The sequence below is a fragment of the Brachyhypopomus gauderio genome, chromosome 1 (genome assembly GCF_052324685.1).
Source record: "Brachyhypopomus gauderio isolate BG-103 chromosome 1, BGAUD_0.2, whole genome shotgun sequence".
In the NCBI taxonomy this organism is placed as follows: domain Eukaryota; kingdom Metazoa; phylum Chordata; class Actinopteri; order Gymnotiformes; family Hypopomidae; genus Brachyhypopomus; species Brachyhypopomus gauderio.
In genome coordinates this window covers 8,842,960-8,867,286 of record NC_135211.1, presented here as the reverse complement: position 1 = coordinate 8,867,286, position 24,327 = coordinate 8,842,960, and the positions used below count along the sequence as shown (strand labels likewise).

The following is a 24,327-nucleotide window of genomic DNA, read 5'->3' as shown; positions in this document are numbered from 1 at the left end:
TAGAGCAGTACAGTACTAGGATCCCCATCCAGTGGTAGCAGGTTGTCAGCATATGGATCCATATTTCGCAAACTGCAGTCGGAACAGGTTTTTGCAATCTACAAACATGTATATTATCATAACGGTCCCCTTAGTCTGTTTTTATAGTAAAACTGTATATTCTGCTAATCCAGATGTACTTAATTCTAAACAGGACGAGCTTTGTTAAATAGGAAGTGACTCATGTTCTGTCTAAATCTGTCACATTAACAGGTTTTTCTTACACTTTTGTTAGTGACTGGAAATGTTTTTTGTCTGCAGGCTTATAACCGTACATGATATACACAATATTGCCAAAAGTATTCGCTCACCCAATCAGGTGTTCCAATCAATTCCATGGCCACAGGTGTATAAAATTAAGCACCTAGGCCTGCAGACTGTTTTTTCAAACATTTGTGAAAGAATTGGTCACACTCGGGAGCTCAGTGAATTCCAGCGTGGAACTGTGATAGGATGCCACATGTGCATGTGTTTTAGTCTTAAATAAATAAATAAAAGACTTAAATATAGTCTTATAATTTTAGTCTAAAATGTCATTTAGTTTTAGTCATAATTTAGTCATTGGAGTTGTTTTTAGTTTTAGTCTGGTTTTAGTCGACAAATTATCATTAGTCGACTAATTATCAAAAGAATTTAGTTGACTAAAATATAAAAGGTGTAATATAGTCATTATATACACTTGCACAAAACATTTATTGACCAGTTACAGAATAGTATTGTTGGTATGTGCAATATGCACAAAAACTTTATTGACCTGAACTAATAGTTATTGAGCATAACAGTAACAAAAGATTGATGACCAGTAAGCCCGCTCTACCTGAAAAACATATGGAGTTTGTTATGAACAATACATATTACATTCTATATAAAACTGGGTGCTGTAAAAACAGCAATGCCATAGAGCGCAGATGTCGCTTCATTTGTCGTATTTTTCCCGACATCATCGTCCCACATGGTTTACACACCGTCTTGTTTCAAAGGAGCTATGTGTCCATATATCGCCTCTCATCTTTCTCCCTGCTGACATTGTTGAGTTAACTTATGGCCCATTTCCACTAGGGCCTGCTTGGCGCGGTACGGTTCGATTCGCGATGGTTTGTGAGTGTTTCCATTAGTACCAGTTCCCAGTTAGCCGGTCCCTTGGGGTACTATTTTCGTACCTACTCGCTCGAGGTTCTAACCGTTTCGAAGCGGTACAGTTCTGTGATGTGGAGGAACAGCATGACACTGATTGGCCAGGGAGTGTCGTCACAGGTTGCGACAGGAGACCGACTCCTCCGCTATGCTATGGACTCCTCAGCCATTTTTAAAACCCAAGGAGCGAAGTCTGTTCCCTGGTCAAACGCCGAGGTACAAACCTTTCTGTTAATAATCAGCGATCAAAAAATCCAGGGCGAACTGGACGGGGCCCACTAGAAATGTAAAGGTTTTTAGCGAGGTTTCCACGCTAATGGCCACTCATGGCTACCAGCGGTCCGTTCAGCAGTGCCGGTCGGTCCAAGCTAAAAAAGCTTAACGAGATTACCGGGCGGTGAAGGACCATAACGGACGCAGCGGAGCAAACCGCAAAGACTGGAAATGGTTCCAGCAAATGGATGTCATATACGGTCACCGGCCAGCCAGTAACGGAAGAGAAAACGTGCTGGACAGACACGGCAATGTCGGTGCTGGAGGCCACGGAAAATGGTGAGTGTATTGTGATTTCAGTTTTACTAGGCTCGTAAAAGACGTAATATGAACGTAATATGAACGCATCTATTCTAAACGCAGGAATTTAGAGCTGTGTTTGTAGTTAATGTTACCACCACAGTCACTACTGTACAATAGCTAGCTCTTAGCCTTGCTAGTTGCTAGTTAGCTGTAGCCATAAACAAAGCATGAGCAGCGATGATGTGCTACACATTTTGTGCAGTTATGCTATATTGTTGTTGCTTTCACGGGAATGCTTGTGTTTAATATTTGTTATTTTTTACGTTCAAGATTCCCCTTCCCCTGACGAGGCGAGCGGAGTTGGCGAAAAATGTTTCCTTCAACCGGGCTTTCCTCGGGGTGCTTGGCGAACTTGTGAACACCATGCGAGACAGACGCCAGTAAAAGCACACAAAATGTTGCTTGTAGTACTATAAATATTTATTTCATATAAAGCTATACGTTATTTTTAGGTAATTTGCTTTTTGCACTTTTTTTAACTATAACTATTATTTACATATGTTGTACTTTAAATATCTATATTTCATAATAAAGTTTGATTTCATTTGATTGTATGACTGATGCTTTTTATGCAGGGTGTGTTCAGCCTGTTTGAGTAATATCAAAATTATAAATAATTAGAGCAACCACATACAATAATGAAGATAAAGATAAATAAGATACAATAATGGTATGTGTTAAGGGGCATCGACCGGTGTTGTGGTCGCATACAAATGATGTCACGACACTACAACCCGCGCGCCAACAGCGACTTCACCCACATTGTGTTGGTCCACCATTGTAATGGAAACACAACGCGACCGTTCCGTTGCGAATCGATCCGTATCGAACCGTACCGCGCCAAGCAGGCCCTAGTGGAAATGCGCCTTTCGAGTTGAATTTCATGAGTGACCACAGTTCACAGGCTGGTATGGTCTTCCCGGGTTCGGTGCGATTTGAAGATGTTGGTACTGATTAGACGGTTACCCGGTTTGTCGTTACGGTTGTTACGGTTGGATCGCTTCTTAACTTATCACTACCTTTCACAAAACTAAAACAGGTCTGATTGAATGTCGTCCCTGGCCAATATTTTCATCTTGTTTTTAAATGTCTATTATTTTAGTTACCGTTTTTATCCCTTTGTATAGTTTTTATTTAGTTATCGTCTCATTTTCGTCATGAAAAAACGGTTAGTTGACGAAAACTATGACAAATTATTCGTCAATGAAATTAACACTGTCACCAAGTGCAATGCTAAGTGTCGGAGACAGAGGTGTAAAGCACGCCACCACTGGACTCTAGAGCAGTGGAGGCATGTTCTCTGGAGTGAGGAATCACCGCTTTTCCATCAGATTGCCAGATGAAAGAGTCTAGGTTTGATGGTTGCCAGGAGAACTGTACTTGTCTGACGACATTGTGCCAAGTATAAAGTTTGGTGGAGGGGGGATTATGATGTGGGGTTGTTTTTCAAAAGTATTCACTCACCCATTCCAGAGTTCCACTGAAAGGAACTTTGCACGCTTTAGCATACCGAGACATTTTGGACAATTCCATACTCCATGCACAAAGCAAGGTCCATAAACACATGTCTTGTGTGAATGAATTTGACTGGCCTGCACAGAGTCCTGACCTCAACCCGATAGAACACCTTTAGGATGAATTAGAGTGGAAAATGAGAACCAGGCCTTCTAGTCCAATATCAGTATGCAATCTCACAAATGTGCTTTTGGAAGAATGGTCAAAAATAAATGCACTATTAAACTTAAACCATGTGGACAGCCTTCCCAGATGAAGCTGTTCTATCTGCAAAGGGAGGTCCAACATCATATTGAAACTTATGGATTAGGAATGGGATGTCAGCTCATACGTGAGTCAAGGAAGGTGAGCGAATACTTTTGGCAATATAGTGTACCTTGTTATATAGTGTGTTTTACTACCAATGTTGAAGCTTTCATGTTTCTTCATGACTAATCTCAGATGTTTTCTCTTGGTTCCTTCATTAGCACTTTTAACAATTTAAACTCGCCGCCACCCCCATTTCAAATCATCGTTTTACAGTATCTGGCAGAAAATGTATAGAGTAGTCACCAACTACTTTGCAGTGACATCTTGTAATGCTGGGTCTCACAGGGCTGGACACAGTAATGAAGTCTAACACGGTTAGAAGGAGAAAATGACCACTGACAAGGATAAAACTGACCACGACTATGGGCAGAGAACTAGCATCGAATATAAAATATGCCAACATGTACAAGAGGGAAGTCAGGAAGACAAAACACAGAGTTTAAATACAGCAACTAACAAGGACACAAACTAGACACAGGTTTGAACTATCACCATCTAGGCCTATAACTGTTTTAGATGTAACCCTACATGTACCACCTGAATGTCAAGTAAAAGCATATTGTCTTGAATTTTTATATACATTTAAAAAAATATATGAAGAGTTTGGTTCCAAAACGCGATAAACGCCATAAAAAAAAAAGAGTTAGAGCAGGAATCAGAATGGTATGTGACCACTCTTGAAAAGCCAATATTCAATTTTTATAAAAACGACACATCCGCCGTGTAATACTGCCCTGCTTTCTCTCTTTCCTTCCAAAATGCAACAAACGCCAATCCTGATTTCCCGCAGAACGCCACATCTCCACTCATCCAATCACAGCGCACCACCACATATGGAAACATCATAGAACGCGACCTGTTGAGCCACCCGGCATTTCTTGTAGCCTACTTTGTTAAAATATATCTCGTTTTTCACTCTCAAAGTCCGCGAAAATGAACGGTTTTGATAGTATAGAGGAGCCTGTTCGTATAGCAGTTATACTATTTATGTTAATAGTTATACTATTTTACTATTTATGTCTGTAACGGGTGCGAGGGAGTCGAGGATGCAAAGACGAGGTGCGTTCAAAGGCTACGTTTATCGAGCTTGACGATGGACACACTCACGGCGTCTTGAAACAGCTGTCAATCACACTAGTAAACGCTCACGGTGCATCATAACACCAGTAGAATACACTACACAGTACACACACAATGAATGTCACGTTAAAGACGAGCACCAAACGATACAAACACACACACTATATACACGTAGCCTAACAAGCACCGCGTGAAACACATTAGTCTTAACGAGACAAGTGAACGAACACACACACACACCAACGGACGTACATATAAAGACACGGACAACATTAACACACGCTTGAAGGGAGGGGTTCGGGGCTGTAGCGTGACAATGTCTTGTTCGTTATTGAAATGTTTTGAAATTTGTGTTTTTAGGCCCAATGGTCAAACTATTATATTAAGATGTACAAATTACAGTTATTTGTTATTGTATTTTGCACATTTTCAGTCCAAAAAATGTTCTATTGATGCCAAACGATATACAAGACATTTTGAAAAAAAACATGGCATGGATTTATTGTGTTTTGCGAAAAAACGATTTAAAAAAAAAAATAAATCTTTAAATATTAAAATCTTGATTTATTTTGTTTGTGTTTTTTTAACCTTAGTATGGTATTTGATAGTTTGAAACAGAAAACAGTGGTTTTCAGCCTACCACTTTCTTGCTAAAGAAAACACATTTTTATTCAAATTGATCAAAATGGATTTATAGCATTTTGGAACCAAACTCTTCATATATTTTTATTGAGGAATAAAGCAGGCATTACAATGAATAAACAATAATTTAAAATGAATTTAAATTTAAAAGATGATATGTACAAAACCAAGTGTTACGGTGACAGCTCCGGACCCTTCCCTGTGGGCTTGCCGCTACGTTGTCTGCGTGTCGTTATGTCCATGTATGTACTTCCGTGGGTGTGGGTTGTCTGTGAGCGTGTTCGTAGTCTCACCTGTGCCTTGTCTCGAGATCACGAGGGTTTGTGTTAATCACCTATTTAATGTGCGTTCGCGCAGTGTCTTGTTCTCGTCTTTGTCTAAAGTTTCGTGTCTGCGTGATATCGTGTTACCTTTTAACGTATATTTAATCTTTTCTAATTTCAAAAAATACATAACGTCGTGGAGCCAAAGGGAGACCACAGGTGGTGTAGAGGATTTCCACTACAATAAAATTCGACGTCTAGCCAATAATAAGGTAAAGGTCAAAACATCCTCCTGAACACGAGTCAGTGTGCAAGGTTCAGCCATACAACCAAATATTGCAACAGAAGGGCACGGGGAGATGACACCCAAAACCTTGGAAACTATATTGAAATAATCTGTCCAAAATTTGTTTAGTGAGGGACAAAGAAAAAACATATGACTCAAATGGCACTGTGAGCCAGAGCATCTACCACACCGATTATCAATTGCATTTGGGTAAAATTTAGAAAGATGAAATTTGGATCTGTGTATCCTATGTAAGACCTTAAATTGTATGAGCTGGAGTCTAGCACAAAGTGAACTTGATTGTATTTTGTTGACTGCCTTCTCCCACCAGCCCTCAGAAAATACCAAACCCAATTCCTCTTCCCAGGTACTCTTAACTTTAGAGGGAGATTTAATATTCCATTCCATTAGATACTTGTAAATCTTTGAAATTAGTGACTTTCGGGAAAGGGGCCATAATCAACAAATCATCCCAAGGCTGGTCAACAGGCAAATTTGGGTAATTTGGAAAATTGGCAGATACAAAGTGCCTCACTTGAAAATAACGAAACGTGTGAAGACGACAAGTGGAACTCGTTCAATAGCTGTAAAAAGCTTCGAAATGTGCCATCCTCAAACATGTCATGTACAGATCTTAAACCTGTGTCATGCCATAATTTAAAAGCATTGTCACACAATGCTGGAGGAAACAAATGATTACTCAATATAGGCATTTTAGTGGATGGAGATGCAAATTTGAAATGGCCTCTAAACTGATGCCATATACACAAACTAGACAGAACCAATGGATTACCAGAACACCTCGAAAGTTTGTGAGGCAAAGGAGATGTGAGCAATGCAAGAGCGGAGAATGGGGAACAAGAATGAACTTCTAGTCTGCACCACTGTAAATCTGGTGTATGAAGCCAGTAAAGTGTCTTTTGTATATGAGCAGACCAGTAATAGAATAAGAAATTGGGGAGAGCTAGCCCACCGGCCGACCTAAATCTCTGTAAAATAGAGAAGCTCATTCTTGGGGACTTCCCATCCCATATAAAGTCAGCAACACTTTGATCAAGAGACTTAAATAATTTCTTGGGTAGCATCAATGGGATGTTTTGGAACAGGAAAAGGAACCTGAGTAAAACATTCATCTTAATAATATTAATTCTGGCTATTAAAGATAATGACAGTGATCTCCATTTTTGTAAGTCCAATTTAAGCTTTTGCATTAGTGGAGCAAAATTATTGTCAGAGGGATGTCAGGGTGCGAGAAATGTGAATACCCAGATATCTAAACCCTGCAGCAGCAAATTTAAAAGGAATATCTGACTGTTTCAGTGAAAGTGCAACTGAATTTACTGGATAACACTCACTCTTCTGTACATTCACTTTGTATCCTGAAAAGGTGCCAAATCTCTGTAAAAGGGATAAAACAGAAGGAAGACTACAAGCTGGATCTGTAACGTATAACAATAAGTCATCGGCATACAATGGTAATTTAAGCTCAATGACTGATCAAGAAATTCCCTGAAAGGAAGTAAGAGACTTCAATGCAATAGATCGAGGTTCGATAGCAAGAGCAAATAACAAGGCAGATAAAGGACACCCCTGTCTAGTTCCACGATACAGAGAAAAATAATCAGACTGTACAACATTGGTGTAAACACTGGCTCTTGGAGAAAAGTACAGTAATCTGATTCATGATATAAATGTGTTTCCAAGACCAAATCTCTGTAAAACTGCAAACAAATAACTCCATTCAACACGATCAAATGCCTTTTCTGCATCCAGAGAGATCATGACTTCTGGTGTAAAGGAAAACTGCTTTGCAAAAATTACATCTAAAAGTGTGCGAACATTGAAAGAGAGCTGACGCCCTTTGATGAATCCATTTTGATCCGGAGAAATTATACTCGGAAGAACATTCTCCAAACGCAGTCCCAGAACCTTAGCCAAAATCTTAACATCAGCATTTAAAAGAGACAGGGGTCTATATGAGGCACAATTAGTCGGGTCCCCAGCCTTCTTCAAAAGAAGAGATATAGAAGCCTGGGTCATGGTTGGGGGTAACGAACCAGATAATAAAGATTCATTATAGACTTCCAAAAGAAGTGGTGCTAATTTATCAATGAATGTTTTAAAAAATTCGAATGGGTCCATCAGGACCGGGTGCCTTATTGGTTCGCATAATTTTATTTGCTATTTTAATTTCCTCTAGACGTAATGGTGAGTCTAGGTCAGATGCTGTCTCTGGTTCAGCAATAGGAAACACCAGACCATCTAGAAAATCTGCCATAGCATCTGCAATGTATTCAGTATCATATAAATTGGAGTAAAAAGACTTAAATATGGAATTTATTGATAGTGGATCCGTGTAAACGCGCCTGGATGAATCCTTTATTTGAGGAATCATACGAGACGCAGCCTGTCTCTTAAGCTGATGAGCCAAAAGTCTAGAGGACTTGTCAACATGTTCGTAATAATTACTACGTGTGCACAGTAGCAACTGTTCAGCCTCTGTGGTTGTAAGAATATCAAATTCGGTCTGTAACTCCAGACGCTGTTTCAATAATGTGGGTGATGGGCTAGCAGCATTAAGTTTATCCAAATCTACAATCTTTGACAGCAAGTGTTGTAACCTAGATTTCTGCACTCTTTTGGAATAAGCTGAATAAGAAATTGTCTGGCCACGCAAGTATGAGTTTCCCAAAGCAAAGAAAATGAGACAGTATCATTCTTATTTAAAGCTATAAAGTCTTCTATTGACGTGGGAATATATGTGACAAATGCTTTATCAGACAGTAATAAAGAATTAAATCTCCAAGGTGGAAAAGAAATAGGGCGGCCAGGAAGAGCTATGCTCAAAGTGAGAGGAGCGTGGTCTGAAATGATTATAGGGTGATGGTTAATTGAGCTGATTTTAGAAGTTAGAGTGTTATCTAAAAAGAAATAGTCAATACGGGAATAAGACTCATGTGGATGTGAATAAAAAGAATATTCTTTAATGGAAGGATTGCGAAATCTCCAAGGGTCGATAACAGGATTTCTTCTGATAAAATCATAAACTGATTGGGACATGGAAGATTGAGATGATGTGCGGGGATTGGAATGATCTAATATTGGATCTATTGTACAAATAAAATCTCCACCCATTATAAGGGAGTGAGAATTCAAAGAAGGAAGGGAGCTAAATAATTTATTCATGAAATTTGGATTGTCAAAATTAGGTGCATAAACATTAACCAATAAGACTGGAGTGTTAAATAAAGAACCTTGAAGAATAAGAAATCTGCCATTTGGGTCTGAGATGACCCTATCCTCTATAAGCTGAGTTCCCCTTCTGGCCATTATTGCCACCCCTCTAGTATTAGAGTCAAATACTGAGTGAAATGCTCTGTCTATCCAGGAACATCTAAGTCTACAATGATCGTTATTCCTAAGATGGGTCTCCTGTAAAAAAAATAATATCTGCATTGAATTGTTTCAAATGGGCAAATACCCTTAACCGTTTAACTGCACTGTTAAGACCCTTGACATTCCAGCTTACAAATCTCACTGAGGGCCCATACCTTAAGTTATAAGACAAGGAATCAGTCATATAAATTACTGTGTTAATTTTAAGGATGAAAACAATGCCAGCTGAGAGGGGAACACAAACAGACACATATACATAAACACACGCTCAAACACACATTTTAACCCACCCACAAGAAAAGGAGAAAAACCTACCCAAAGTCCTCTAAACACACAAAAATGAGGACTGATTAGGCTCACCTGGGAGCCAAACCCCAAAAACCAGGACTTCCGTTTGCACATCATGGTTCGACAGGTGGGACCCAAGGGATTATTCATTCAAACTAATGCAAAGAAATAATAAAGAAAAAAAAGAAATTAATTAACTATAAATGCGTCACTCGTGTAGATTATTGGTTAAGTAACTGCACATAAACACAATCTTTTATAAAGGGATCAATATAATACACTTAGAAAGCGCTTTTAAATAAAATAGTAAAGTTGAAAGATCAGTAAATAAAGTGTATTAATAATATTGCAGATTGTCCATTGGCAGTCTCGGTATAGTTGTGAATTCAGGGCTAAGCTCAAAGGGGGAGGAGGGGGGTGCAGGAACACAAAAAAGTAAAAAATAAATAAATAAATAAACCCCAAAAACCTGTTATTAAAGTGGTGCAACAAACCAGTCTGGAAATCCGTCTGGTGGAATCACTTAGTTAATGAATTAATGAATCTCATCGCTTCCTCAGGTGAAGTGAAATCTCGATGTTTACCGTCCTGTGTGATCCGAAGTCGAGCTGGGTAGAACAGGCCATATTTAACTCCCTCCATATCATGGAGAAGTCGGCGGACATTATTAAAAGCAGCCGGCTATGGTCGGTGCTGGATCAAACCATTTTTCAGTGGGAGGCGGGGGTGTATGCACTTAATGGAAAATATGCAGATAGGTAAAAAACATATATATTTTAGCCATTGAGCTTGAGTACAGAATTTTATATTAATGAAAAATTTCAAGATTATATTTAAAATTATAGACTTTAAATAAAAAATAAATTGCTGGGCTCTTTGATGGGTCCCCCTGGCCCTGGGGCCCGGGACAACAGACCCGGTTGTCCCCCCCTGTCGACGGGGCTGGCTCGGTCCACCATCGGGCACTTCTCCAAAATGAAAGCGTCTTTTAGCAGTTTGGCTACATTTTCGCTGCTCACAGTGAAATAACCATCCTCCGGAATTCCCACGATTCGGACATTTTGGCGACGTGACCTCCCTTCTAAATCGTTGCATTTTGCATCCAATTTGGTCATTTCTTTAGTTAGAAGCTCCACGTTATTCTGTAGCACCGCTGTATCATCAGTACACACAGATCAAGAGTGTTCCATCTCCGAGACGCCAGCTCGGATCTCAGCGCTGCAAAGTCCCAGGATAATTCAGCCTTCATGTCCTGAAATTCCATCCTAATCTTAGAATGATGATCATTCAAGATAGTTTGGAGTTCAGATACAATGGCGCTAACCAACTCCGACTTTAGTGAATCGCTCGTAATGGCGGCCAATGCACCAGATGGAGGAGAAACGGTCTGCAAAACAGGCCTGATAAGCGGCTGCAAAGAACTCGTCGTTTTACTTAGTTTTGCAAGCATTTTAACGTGCACAACAAAACAAACGAACACAACTAAGTGAGAGTAACAATTATACTCAAACAAATCGAGCAAAACTGAATAACAGCAGATAAAATAATACTTTCTCTCAAGAGCCACCAAAGTAAGCATCTAGTCCATAGATGCGTCGAACCGGAAGTCCTTATATACATTTTTATATTAACTTGGATTTTAATATAAATAGTGAATGAATCATATGCTTAACATAGATTGGTTACAGCACAACAAAAGATAAAACCTTTAACAAGTGGACTGCAGCCCACTGCTGGTTGATTATGATGCCTTTCATACTTAAATTTTTTGTTTTCCTGCCAACATGATTGGTTATTGGTTATACTATTTTTTTCTGTTTTAATTAAAGCTTTATGTAATTATAGCTTAAAACATTTAGGAATGTTACACCTGCAAATCATACTTTGCAACAAAGGATCCTGTCCTCACCAGAGTTGCAATTGTCAATCAGTTTAGCCATAGAATTTAGCCTAGAGGTTAAATGATATTGCATAGTGCTCTCACACATAATTTTAAGTATGTAATGTTTTGTATAGTTTAGTTGTATTTTGTATATATAACATACAGTAGGTCCCATGTCACGGTCAGCAATGACAGTATTTCATGTTTGTCTTGTCATTTTTACGTTGTGTTCATCTTTCTGGTGGGTAAGACCCATTAGTGAGTTCACCACATGAGTGTCGTTTGTCTGTCTATGTAAGTCTTCAAACTCGAAATCTTGATGACTCGCAGTGGTGTTCCTTTTTTATTTTCAATTTCAAATATTTTTATAGAACTACTAAAAACTAAAATCTAACATTAACTATAATGTTAATTTGTGACATTATATGCTTATGTTGCATGTTGTCATGTTTCATCATGCACAATTGATCAAAACACCATTGACAAGGACCAGCTAGAGCTAGTGGTACAGAACGCACTCAGTATGGTGCAACACCCAGTCACCAGTGCCTGACCCCGTCTGGCAGCCGATAGTTGGGTCAGTGTGTCCTTTGCCTAAGAGACTATGCAGACCCAGAGCTGCACAGATGTCCTACTGAAGGTTCTACTTCAGGGTTTTCTCTGCATTTTCTTGAGATTAGGATGGATTTCAATCCAGAAGACTGCTAGCTGACATTAAATGACGAATGAATCTTGGTTGGCATTCATATATGACTTGAGGAAAAAATTGGGAAAAAAATTACATTTATAATGTACTGTGAATGTTTGAGGGTTTTTATGTGGAGCATACTCTGTGATCTCTTTATGAGTAGGCTGTAAATGCAATACATTTTAAAAATGAATGTCAATATTATGTATAATGCTTGTAAACAGAATTCATAGCACTCTTATGTATACTGTGTGACATGCACTGGTAGAGGTGCTCAGATAATCTCAAAACTAGCAGTAAAACATTTTAGGACAGGTATAGCTTATGTGCCTGGAAGGTCAAAATTCATATTGTCTATCTATGCCATAGCAGTTGATTTACTCAAAAACTGTTTAGCTGGTGACTTGTACAAAGTTCAAATATCAAACATATTAAAACACAATCAGTGGTATTTGAATTCAGTCTTCTTAAAAATGCAGAACATTGCTGCTAATGTTAAATAGCTAGCTTATTAAGTAAGCATTTCTTTAATGTCGTATATCTTGCTGCACAAAAAAGTCCACTGTTTAAACCACCAGTATCTTGAGCTGAACCAGCCACATTTGAACCTAAGGCACATAGTCATTCAAATCATTTAGAGACAGACTAAAGTTTTTGTCATATAGCTGGTAGTCAGTATTCAAACCGTATCATTTTATACATTCAAGATAAACCTTCCAGTCAAGTTCAAGTTGTTTTGCATATTAATGTATATAAATTCCGTGCTCTAGTCTTTGTCTAATTGTTCTTCCTCTTTCCTAGTGGCATGCCAGAAAGGAGAGCAACTATGCCACCACCTTCGGATATTGTGAAAGTGGCCATTGAGTGGCCTGGTGCTAATGCTCAACTCATTGAAATAGACCAAGTATGATGTTTGTTTCAGTGTGGGTGGATGTGTTCTCATGATCCTTTTCACATATTTGATTTTTTTTTTCACACTTCTTTTTTGAGATGTATGAGAATAACAGGTGTAAACATGGTCAATGAATATGAAGCATGGTGGGGTTTTAGGCACATTCAAAAAAAAGAGCACTGTCAAATTCAACATGTATGTTGAATATATACATGTTTATATTTTATTTTATATTTAAATAATAAAATATAAGTCAAAGATAAAAATTATATCAGAGTAAGAAGTTTTAGCATTTAAAGATCAGCATTTAAAGATTTTTAACATTTAAAAAACATAAAAAATCTGAGAAACAGTTACACAGTATAGCCTCCCATGCAAATCAGTACATGTATTTTAGAGAATTATTGTTATTTTTTCATAGTGTGTGGCCTTATGTGGAGAATTGGCCTTTGCACTGGTCTAATTTCAGCGCCTCTTCAGCATATTGTAGGCTACTTAAAATACTTTTAAATATTATTGCACATGATCACTGTATTTTTACCTTCCTTTTTTATTGTTTCCTTGATATAACATGTCTTATTTTAAATCTAAGTGGGTGCTGACAGTAACAGAACAGGTGCTGAAATGTGCAAAAAGCACGATTTTAGTTTTAGTTATGCTTTTTTCCTAAAGTCTCTTACTATTTTCTTTTGGTCTGTCTTACAGAAAAAGCCTCTATCTTCCATTATAAGAGAAGTTTGTGATGGGTAAGTCATTGACATCTACATTCTTTCACATATAGACATAAATTTTCTGAGGACATAGGAAAGTGCGCGTGTGTTCGCGCGTGCGTGTGTGTATTTGAGACCTACTGTCTTAGAAGTTTAATGGTTGAGCACTAGGGTGTGTATGGCGAGGAAACAGTGCCAATTCGAAATGTAATCACTACTAGGCAAAAATGGAAATGCAATCCACAAAATGCATTGCTTTTCCATACAAACATGCAGAATACGTGCCACAATAAAATGCAAAAGCACTATTGCATTGCATTTCAATGCACTTTATCTCTTTATTGAAAAACAATACACAAGAATTACCATTCAAAACCAAAACGCTGAATTTGTGCCAGAATTGAATATAATACAGCTTGAAATGTAATCACGGCACCGAGGTATTGCTTTTCACCGTACGGTATTTCTGACATAAATGTCTCCTTTAAATGTAATGATCATGAGATTGATTTAAACACTGATGTGATGAAAACATGCCACAATGAAAAGTAAAAGCTCCAGTGTGTGTGGATTTGTATTTAAAGAAAGAAACGCTGAATTCGTGCCAGAAGCCACCTTGAAATGCAATCGACTGAACGTCATTGTATTCCACTGTGTGTCTCTGCGAAGCTATATTCATGCCAGAATGAAATCTAATCACTGTCCAATAGGAACGCTCGCCTGAATTTGGGGCGGGGCTTAGACTCCAGTCAGAAGCAATCGCTCATAGTTGGACTTGAAAGCAGCAGAAATGTCTTTTCACGACAGAATAAAAGAGGAAATAAACAGTCTAATTGGACAAATTGAGGCTGGTGCAGTTACAGACGACTACGTGCTTAACTTAATTAAGCTGAAGGTGCTGGACAATATTGAAAATAGACCTTGAAAGTGTCATACATTGTATTATATTCAATTCTGGCACAAATTCAGCGTTTTGGTTTTGAATGGTAATTCTTGTGTATTGTTTTTTAATAAAGAGATAAAGTGCATTGAAATGCAATGTAATAGTGCTTTTGCATTTCATTGTGGCATGTATTCTGCATGTTTGTATGGAAAAGCAATGCATTTTGTGGATTGCATTTCCATTTTTGCCTAGTAGCGATTACATTTCGAATGGGCAAGGAATCCTCTCCATAGGTGTCTCGTGTCACGAGATCTCGTGAGATTTCTCGTCACGTTAAAAATCTGTCTCGCGAGATTTGTGATCCAGCAAGCAGCCAGAATGACGTCGGAAAATACAGGTATTACTATTGAAGATGCCCCCGCCACTTTTAAATCGTTTGTTTGGCAGCATTTTGGGTACCTGGAAGAAATGATAAATGGCAAGAGAGTGACTGATAAGACACGGGCCATATGCAAACATTGTATGAAAATAATGCCGTACACCGTGACTAATACGAGCAGGATGCAAAGACATTTCCAGCACCACCACAGCTCAGTACTCAAATCAACATATCTCACTTGAACAGAGGTAGCAGGGACAGAAAGGCGCTTTGGCAAGTTAAGACAGCAAAGGATATCGGAAGCAGTGGGGGGATGCTAATATTCTTAAAAATGAACATGGCAGTGTAGTTGCAGCAAATTCAGTGACCTACTTGGTCAGGCTCTGTTTGCACTATTTGCACTCTGTATTGATAGAGAAGAACTTTGTGTTTTGCACATAATACAGTGAGTCTCCGCTTAACGACAGGTCCGGTTAACGACGCGCAGTGCGCAGAGGAGCAGTGGCAGCACAGTGGAGTGTACGATAAGCCCATCTCCGCAACGCGATCGCTCTTTCTCACGCTGTATGCACGAGAACATTGATAGTTTTTTTTTTCTATACTGTACTTATATAATAAGTCTAATTCAAACCTTAAACACTCTCTCTCTCTCTCTCTCTCTCTCTCTCTCTCTCTCTCTCTCTCTCTCTCTCTCCTCTCCCTGTGTGTGTGTGTGTTTAAAACTGGATTACTGCACATCACTCTAGGCAGGCCTCCCTGCAAACACCACTAGACTCTTGCAGCTGATCCAGAATGTTGCACGTTGTATTCAGTCTTCCCAAGTTCACACACATCACTGCTGTGTTCCCTCCTGTGACTTCCTGTTGTTGCTTGCATCAGATTTAAAACCCTGATGCTAGTTTTCAAACCCAAAAATGGTTGTGCTCCCTTCTACCTGCAAGCACTGTGTTTCCCATCCATACCATATCTTGCACCCTTCATGCCTATGGTACAGAACAACTTAAACCACTGTCCATTAAGAGACTAGGAAGACATGCCTCAAAACACATTTCTGTACTAGCTCGAAGATGGTGGAATTATATCCCACTACCTGTGTTTATAGCATTCTCTTGCTATCCTTGATAACCCAGCAATTCAGGAAACACTTGAATGATCTGTAGTCACTTGACACTTGAGTAATCTCCAGCTTTTCACTTCTATACTAAACGTAATAAATTACCAGTATTTGATTTTATCCTTAGATAAAGGCCTAGTATACTAGCATAAGAATTTCTTCAAAGCACTGTTGTGCACTATTACAACTAAGCAGTATGAATATGTGCAACAAAAACAGCCGAAGATGCGGTGGATAAGAAAAATTAGAAAAAATTTGCATTGATTGAACTAAGTTAGTCCTTAGAGCGTGGAACATGAGTGTGCTACCCCCTTCACATGAAGGACAAATGAAACTTTGTCATGATTGCCCTCCATAAACTGCTGATACCAGAGGTGGGGACTCGAGTCACATGACTTGGACTCGAGTCATTAATATTAAGACTTTTGACTTGACTTGAAAAAATATTCAGAGACTTAGACTTGACTTGGACTTTTACACCAATAACTTGGGACTTGAATTGGACTTGAACCTGTTTACTTGCAAAGACTTGATTTTTTTTACCCCAAATCTAAATTTTAAAACGCATATTAATATTTATAAAGTGCGCCCCATTACTTTCATTTCCGTCCCTCAGACGCAGACCGGTGTTACACCAGATTCTGTGACCGTCGAGTTTTGTGACCACAGGGGGCGCTATTTCACAGTTTCTGTTCAAGAGGCACAAACGCTTTACGAATGCTACGTAAACTACGCTGATGCACTTTCTTTACTCGTTTTGTTGGTGTCCACGAGCCAAAATATGACAGATGTTTATATTTACATTTTATCATCTCTTAATTACATAAATGTACTTAAACAAGATTTACCATCCCCTCACCATTGCAGTAGGGTTGCAGCGGTAACCGGTTTCACGGTATACCACGGTATTAAAATGCACGGTTATCATACCGTGTGCGTTTGATTATTACCGGTAAAAAGCAAGCCAGCGGAAAAACTGACCCGCGCATGCGCAACTCCGCTCCGGTTCAGCTACTCAGCACACAGCGGTGAGAATGGCAGAAAGTGTATCAGACTTAACAAATTTTTTAACAAAAAAAAAGCTAAACTAAAGTCAGCGGCGAAAATGACGTAATCGCGGTGGCTCTACCCGTGTGCGAGGGTCTCACACGTTGTCGATTCGAAGGTCGTGCACCTCTCGAAATTTGTAACTTTGCGCTCGCCGCGCCTCAGCACAATGAACAAAGTCATGTTTGCAGGGTTCATACACCTTTACAAGGTGGAATTAAAGCACTTGTACTTTAAAGGTCCGTTTCAATATTTCCCAGCACCTTAAACTTAATAAAGTTAAATATTTATACATATACTCGAAATAATTCGCTTTTTCATCACATTATTTAATGGTTGTTTATTTTCAAAATGCCCAATCTTAACGTCTTCACGTTCTCTCATGTTTCGTCCTGGAATTACAAGAGGCTCGTATTTGTTAATGTAATACAAACGAACTGTGCAGAGTCGCGCGCTACGGTCACTAGTGAAAAGTATAAACCTAGCTTTTTATGGTCCTTGCTTTCTGGATGTGAAAGACGGCATTAATTTACATGCGTTCATTTTCAAATTCTAACGTGCCTGTTTTTCATATGTCAAAACCAGACTCGGTGTGAAAGCCTTAAAATAGAAATCTCTATTGTGAGGGTCATGTCAGAAATAAATCCAGTCTTTCTGCAGTATCTGGTTATATTCTAACTTGGCAGTACAACGGACGTTTATAACAGTTGTTGATCAGACACTGACACAGGCTGAGTTTATCAGATATTAAATAATTTAAGCTTAAATCATGGATTTCAGTACAATTATTTAGGTTTCTCAAATTTTGCAGTATTTATATCAACATGTTTTAAAGGAGACATTTTGTATACAATAGTTGCAGGTTTCTACAATAAATAGTTAATTAAACAAAAAAAAAACTTGTTGTAATTTCTTTAAGGGTCAGTGTATCTTTTAATAATATACAAACTAACTGTGATACCGTGATAACCGTGATACCGCGGTTATCACGTTGAAAAATCTCATACCGTGAAAATCTCATACCGTTGCAACCCTACATTGCAGCCAACAAAGAAATCATGAATGGGATGTACAGGTGAGCCTTTTTAACTGGGGTCACCAATTCTGACGGCAGCCATCAGAATATGTGACCCCACTGAATCTCCAGGTAACAATAGTACACCGTGACCCCACAATAACAGAAAACAATGAAAAAATAACCCTAACCTTTTATTAGTCTATATTTAAACATTTTATCCAAATGTTTAGAATAACCATTCGTAATGACAGCATCTTGCTTACGATGAAGCTTGCTATTTTCGTGTAAAATGATGTAACGAAACATTCTTGTTTAAGTACATTTATGTAATTAAGAGAAGATAAAATGTAAATGATCTGTCATCTTTTGGCTGGCGGACACCAACAAAACGAGTAAAGAAGCGCATCAGCGTAGTTTACGTAGCATTCGTAAAGAGCTGGTGCCTGTAAAAAAAAGACTCAAAAGGACATGTAATTCCAAGTTTCAGACTTGGGACTTGACTTGACGGTTGCCTGTCTTGACTCGAGACTTGACTTAAGTTGACTGTCTTTGTTTGAGACTTGACTCGGGACTTGAGGGTAAAGACTTGGACTTACTTGAGACTTGCAAAACACTGACTTGGTCCCTCCTCTGGCTGATACTGGTATAAGAAAAAAAAAACAAATAAAAGAAAACTATTTCCCTGGGTGGAACAACCTCGTTCAATATTCACAATATTGCTCACTTCTGATGAAAAAATAATAATCAAAAGAATGAAGTACATGGATCAGCCTCCTTATCCAACTAAGATTGCATGGCTAACATGGCGACAAATTTTTTGGCCTCCTCAAGCAAAGTTTTAGTGAATTATCTGGAAAAGCGCTGTATAGAACATGCCATATTTAACAAGAACAAATGTTCGACATCTGAAACTGTTTTTCACATTGGTGACCTCTGACCTTGGCGCTGCAAAGTCTCAAGTCAACTCGGTCTTATGTCCTGGAGCTCCACTTTACTGTTGGAATGGTGTTCCTTCAAATGTGCTTACAGCTCCACTTCCAACAGCACAAATCAGCTTGGATTTCAGAGCCATAGGGTCTAGAATGGCAGACAGTAGCGCATACCTCTCCTTTTGCTGGGTTGGCATTCACATACTATGTTGATCCTGGTGCTTTATTCAATTTTGGAGGCATTACAGTACAAACAGATGAGAGAATTATCCAAATGATATTAGAGACTGAAAAACAAACAAGATAATTGTAATTGTGTCAAGACCTTAAGTATTAATTTCATTCTACATTGAACTGAGTCCTGTCCAAACCTGATTTTGACATTTCTAAGATTTCCAACTGAAGACATGCTTTATCTAGAGATATAAGTAATCTTTTGCCATCAGTAGTCCATTGGCTATCTACAGATATGGAAGAAACAAAATTTCTCTTGGGAATTTGAGACTCTTGAATAGGTCCTTGAAATTCTTCAGCAGTTTCATCATAAATGCGCACATCACAAAATCTTCCCACATTTTATTTCTCTTGCAGGGTTGCTGCAGCTTTGGAAAGTGTAGAAAGCTTTCTTGACAGCTTTAAGTCAGAATCTGTCATGTCATGTCATCAATATCAGTATAGTTCTTGCCTTGTAACTGAGACATGTCACATTAAAATGCTACATATGTCTTTTCCTGCTGTTCTCTAAAATTCTGAAGTGTGATCATTTTGGCTTTTCATGTTTCCAAGAAAACATAAGTTTACCTTGTAATTCACACACACATCATTATGCTGCAGCAGAATGTGATATTGTAATGACATTTACTGCAGCACTTCTCTGAAAAGATGATGCATCAAACTAGAACTCTCGTGACTGAAGTTTAAAAGCTTTGTTCAGTTTGGAGCACAATGATATGAATGATGCAGTGTTACTAGTGCAGGGTTAACTGCACTTTACCTACTTAACCTGGTTCAACAGTGGATGGTGCTACATCAGTGATGACACGCATCTTAGTTCATAAGTTTAGTTTTTTTTTTTCCAAAGGACTTATAAGTTGTTTCACCTATTCATCTGTTTGAAGGATTATATTCTACCCTCCAATACCATAATGGTATCTCTGTTTAATGAATTATGTAATCATTTATGTAACAGTTTAATTATTTATGTATTTTCTTTTTCAGTTGGTCACTATCTGGTTCAGAGCAGTTTGCCCTACGTTATGCTGATGGACCACAGCTATACATAACCGAACAGGTAAGACCCTGTATCCTTATGTGGATATGTACTGCTAGCAGTATTTGCTCTAAGTATCTAGTATTGTGTCCAGCCCTGTCGACAGGGGGGGACAACCGGGTCTGTTGTCCCGGGCCCCAGGGCTAGGGGGCCCATCAAAGAGCCCAGCAATTTATCTTTTATTTAAAGTCTATAATTTTAAATATAATCTTGAAATCTTTCATTAATATTAAATTATGTACTCAAAATAAGTAAGAAACTTTCTTGTCCCAGGCCCCAGCAAGACTGTCAACGGGCCTGATTGTGTCTGTCCCTAAACACGTCCCTTCTGATTTCAGAGTCGTGGGGAAATCAAGAATGGCACCATACTACGATTAGCCATCTCTCCAGTATGCCTTCATTCTTAATGGCTGTTTTCAACTTGATATCTAATTAAGTGTGGTTTATAAAACCTTTTCCTACAAAAGAAACTTGTACAGTTCTAGATTATCATATTGATCTCTTTGTTGCATGGTTCAGACGAGAGCAGCTCGACAGCTCCTGGACAGAATCCAGTCCCATGGTATTGATGCTCGCCTTGAAGCTTTGAAGGAGCTGGCTAAACTCTCAGCTGATCCTACTTTTGCTACAGAGTTCATTAACATGGAAGGCATTGGGACCCTAGCACGGCTGGTTGAAAGTGGCACGCAGTGAGTAAACAATATTTAAGAATAATTAGATTTTTTTAGAATAACAATTATTTGTCATATAATTATCATATTTGTTCAAAGTTTAATTTGTGTATAAATCATTGTGGGTGGTGCTTTTGAGATACCATTGGTGTATATATATTTCTGTTTTCCTTCTTAGTTTTGGGGAGATGTTAGCCTTCACCCTCACAGCATTTCTTGAGCTGATGGACCATGGCATTGTTTCCTGGGACCTAATCTCCCTGTCCTTTATCAAACAGGCATGTAGATATAACTTTCACTTTAATCAAAGTGGATACAGAAATTCTGTTTTCATACACTGCTTCATTTCCTATTTAGCATTGATTAATTGTTTCTCTCAAACAAGAACATAGTATAAAAGCACATAAATGGTTCAAGTTACTCATTGCATTTTAGAAAACAATCACACTACTCATTACTTTTAAGTTAACTAGATTGCTTGTTCAGTTTCAGATTTGAAGTTTTGAGGTTTTATTTCACTGTGTATAATCTTTACATTCATTTTCATATTAAAATAAGAAGAATATCTAACAGTAAGGAATATGTAAGAATATATATTTTGCCCCCTCTTCCTGTAAAATATATAAAATGGTTTTTTAATTTTGTCTTGAACCTACATCATTTTTTTTAAACCTATTTAATTTTAAGATCTATTTATATATATCCGGAAAAGCATGAACTAATAGCAGAATCTATTTCATCATTTAATGTTAATAAAAGAGAAGAACTGAATTGGTAGTTGAATTTACAAATCCTTATATGGCGTAGCATTGCCTCAAATGTTCACTAGATTTAACTAGATTGTGAGTTCACAATGCCATTAGGACCTGGATTTCCGGATATCTGAAATGAAGGTGGGGAATGCCTGATAATATCATCTCATAATATCATCTCTCCTTTGGGGTGTACAACTTTGGTACCAACAGGGTACCCGTGGGTCCTTAAAAAGTCTTAAAATGTCTTAAATTTAGTTTAACATATTCAAGGTCTAAAAATGTCTTAAAATGTCTGGAATTTTAGGAGGGGAGGCATTAAATAAGTGTGTTGCTCAGTTTTTCTGTTTTATTTTACCGATGTATATCCCACAATAATTATCATTTCCGCAACGGCCGTATACTCCGCATGGTAGATGGCAGTAGAACGTCACCTAACAGGTGGAAACATCAGACTGCCTAGCAAGCTGCTTTTCGTAAAGTGTTACCGGTGCGGAGCTCGGACCGGTCGTTTTCTGCATGGTCCTAGCGCTAGATTCGTCGCTATTTAAATATTTGGTTTTAACCGTAAAAACTGGGGGGGACCAAAACCGGCTTTTGAAAAAAGTGGGGGGGACATGTCCCCCTCCCCAAATTACGTCTGTGGTAATATGTATATCGAGTCATTCGCTGCTAACTGCAGTTTAAATAAGTGCCAAAAATTATTTGTCTACTGTGTAGGGCGACCAAACATCCGTATTTCCCGGGACGTATTTCACGTCCTGTCCCGGGTTTTTTTTAAGTGAGGAAATGTCCTGGTTTTTAAATTACCTTCATTGGACCATTACAATTTAAATGTACAGGCATTAGGGCACTGTGCACGGCGCTGCATGTGCCGTAATCCCTGAGCCGTGTCAAGCTTGGTTTATACTTGACGCGTCGCGAATGGCGCGAAGTTTCACGTGCCGACAATGATGTAATCGAGGTGGCTCCGCCCCTGCGCGAGGTCCCTGCGCTGCCACTTCGCGAGGTCGTGCACCTCTCAAATTTTTTGTAACTGTCATAATTCAGCCTTCAGTGAGTGCAGCCCTGTTCTTAATCACAATGTAGACAGCGTGACTGTCAGTACTCAACATGCAACACGCCCCCCCTGTCCAGTATGGTGCTGAACGGTGCAGAACAAGTTGAAAATGAAACTTGGATATCTTAGTTGTTTATAGGCTTTAAGGCTGTAAAGGCTGTTTTGCTGAGTTCTCTTAACAGTGTGCTTTTATATTTATTTGATTATTTTAAATTATTTTTTTTGTTCCCTAAGGTGGACTGTATTATTTATTTCAGTTCAGTAAAACGTTTTGTATACTATTACCTAGTTTGTCATTTTTTACCATAGTAATAGTATTATTTTTTCTTGTGAGAGGTATTAAAAGGTCTTAAAAGTCATTGAATTTGGGATTAAATGTGCAGATACCCTGCCCTTACTTATTCCTCCTTCATTCAAGATTACTCCCAGGTCTATAACCAGGAGATCAAATTTTGGTTTTACACCATCCCCCTACAGTACGAGGGTTCTTCTGGTCTGAGATAACTGTTGTCATTCCAAGTACCTGTTCAAGCCTGGGGAATGATGCAGATGTGGTGCTTGGTCTTAGAATTTAGGGCTATCTCTCTTGGACTCTGCTGAGATGGGAACTGTTGGAAGAGAGAGTGACTGAGGTGTATGGGTTACCTTTATCCTGAAACACAAGCAGGAGCCAGTGATATTCAACATTGCATAATTGGTTGCAGTTTACACTTGATGTGTGAAGATGCAAAGCTAAACCAGGCATATAGATAAAGAAGTAATGAATTTGATTCAAAATGCAAAAGACTCTGATCTGCTGAATGTGGAGCCAGTCATTTGCTGTTTTTTGAGTTTGAGACTCCACACCATGACACCACAAGCCTTTCTTCCTCCCTGTATTTAGACTCTGTGTTAGAGTGTTAGACATTACACCAACCAGAATAGTGTAATCTGTAAACTCACTAAATTTAACAGTTACCATTAGTGGTATTTAGCCATTAGTGTTGGGCCAAATTCATCATTTAATTAATTATCAGCTGCTGACCTTTTGAGCTCTGTATGCAAACTGCAGAAGGCACTGGAGGCTGTCATTCTTGATTTTGATTGTTATTGGATACATCCCAAAACACGTCATTAGTACAGGGGTTAAGGAAACTGATGTGTAGTCACTCAGGCAGGACACATTCTGTTTTTTAGGAACTGGTATGTTGTCATTGGACTTGAAACAATCATGTCACACTGAGCCAGGTATTTTATTGGAGAAATTAATGAGGATAGGGTAAAATATATTCAGCACAGTAACTGTGTAGAAGGTAAGACACAATGTGGGCTTGCTGCTTTCCTAGTCTTATACTTCCCATGTTTCTTTCTGGTCTTAACCCATTTCAACCCATCGGTCACAATTGTGACCAAAAAAAAATTCATTAATTATAAGCCTCTAAAAATGTTACTGGGTACTTTCCCAATACTATATAAGGATATATTGAAATATTACAGTGTTTCAATTAAATGTGGGCAGTATCAC

The 24,327-nt window shown here is 38.5% G+C and overlaps 1 protein-coding gene across 9 annotated transcripts in view; it reads left to right on the top strand.

Moving 5' to 3' along the window:
* The window catches only part of elmo2 (engulfment and cell motility 2), a 113,533-nt gene that overhangs the window by 19,617 nt on the left and 69,589 nt on the right, over positions 1-24,327 (top strand). For 7 of the 9 annotated variants that reach the window (XM_076982320.1, XM_076982374.1, XM_076982337.1 and 4 more), the window contains 6 exons: positions 12,900-13,002; positions 13,696-13,736; positions 20,289-20,361; positions 20,679-20,729; positions 20,860-21,029; positions 21,190-21,289. In XM_076982320.1, the coding sequence (XP_076838435.1) occupies positions 12,900-13,002; positions 13,696-13,736; positions 20,289-20,361; positions 20,679-20,729; positions 20,860-21,029; positions 21,190-21,289 (538 nt within the window). Of the gene's footprint in view, positions 1-5,760; positions 5,831-12,899; positions 13,003-13,695; positions 13,737-20,288; positions 20,362-20,678; positions 20,730-20,859; positions 21,030-21,189; positions 21,290-24,327 lie in introns of all 9 variants that reach the window. The other 2 variants (XM_076982529.1, XM_076982450.1) reach the window with 1 other exon arrangement.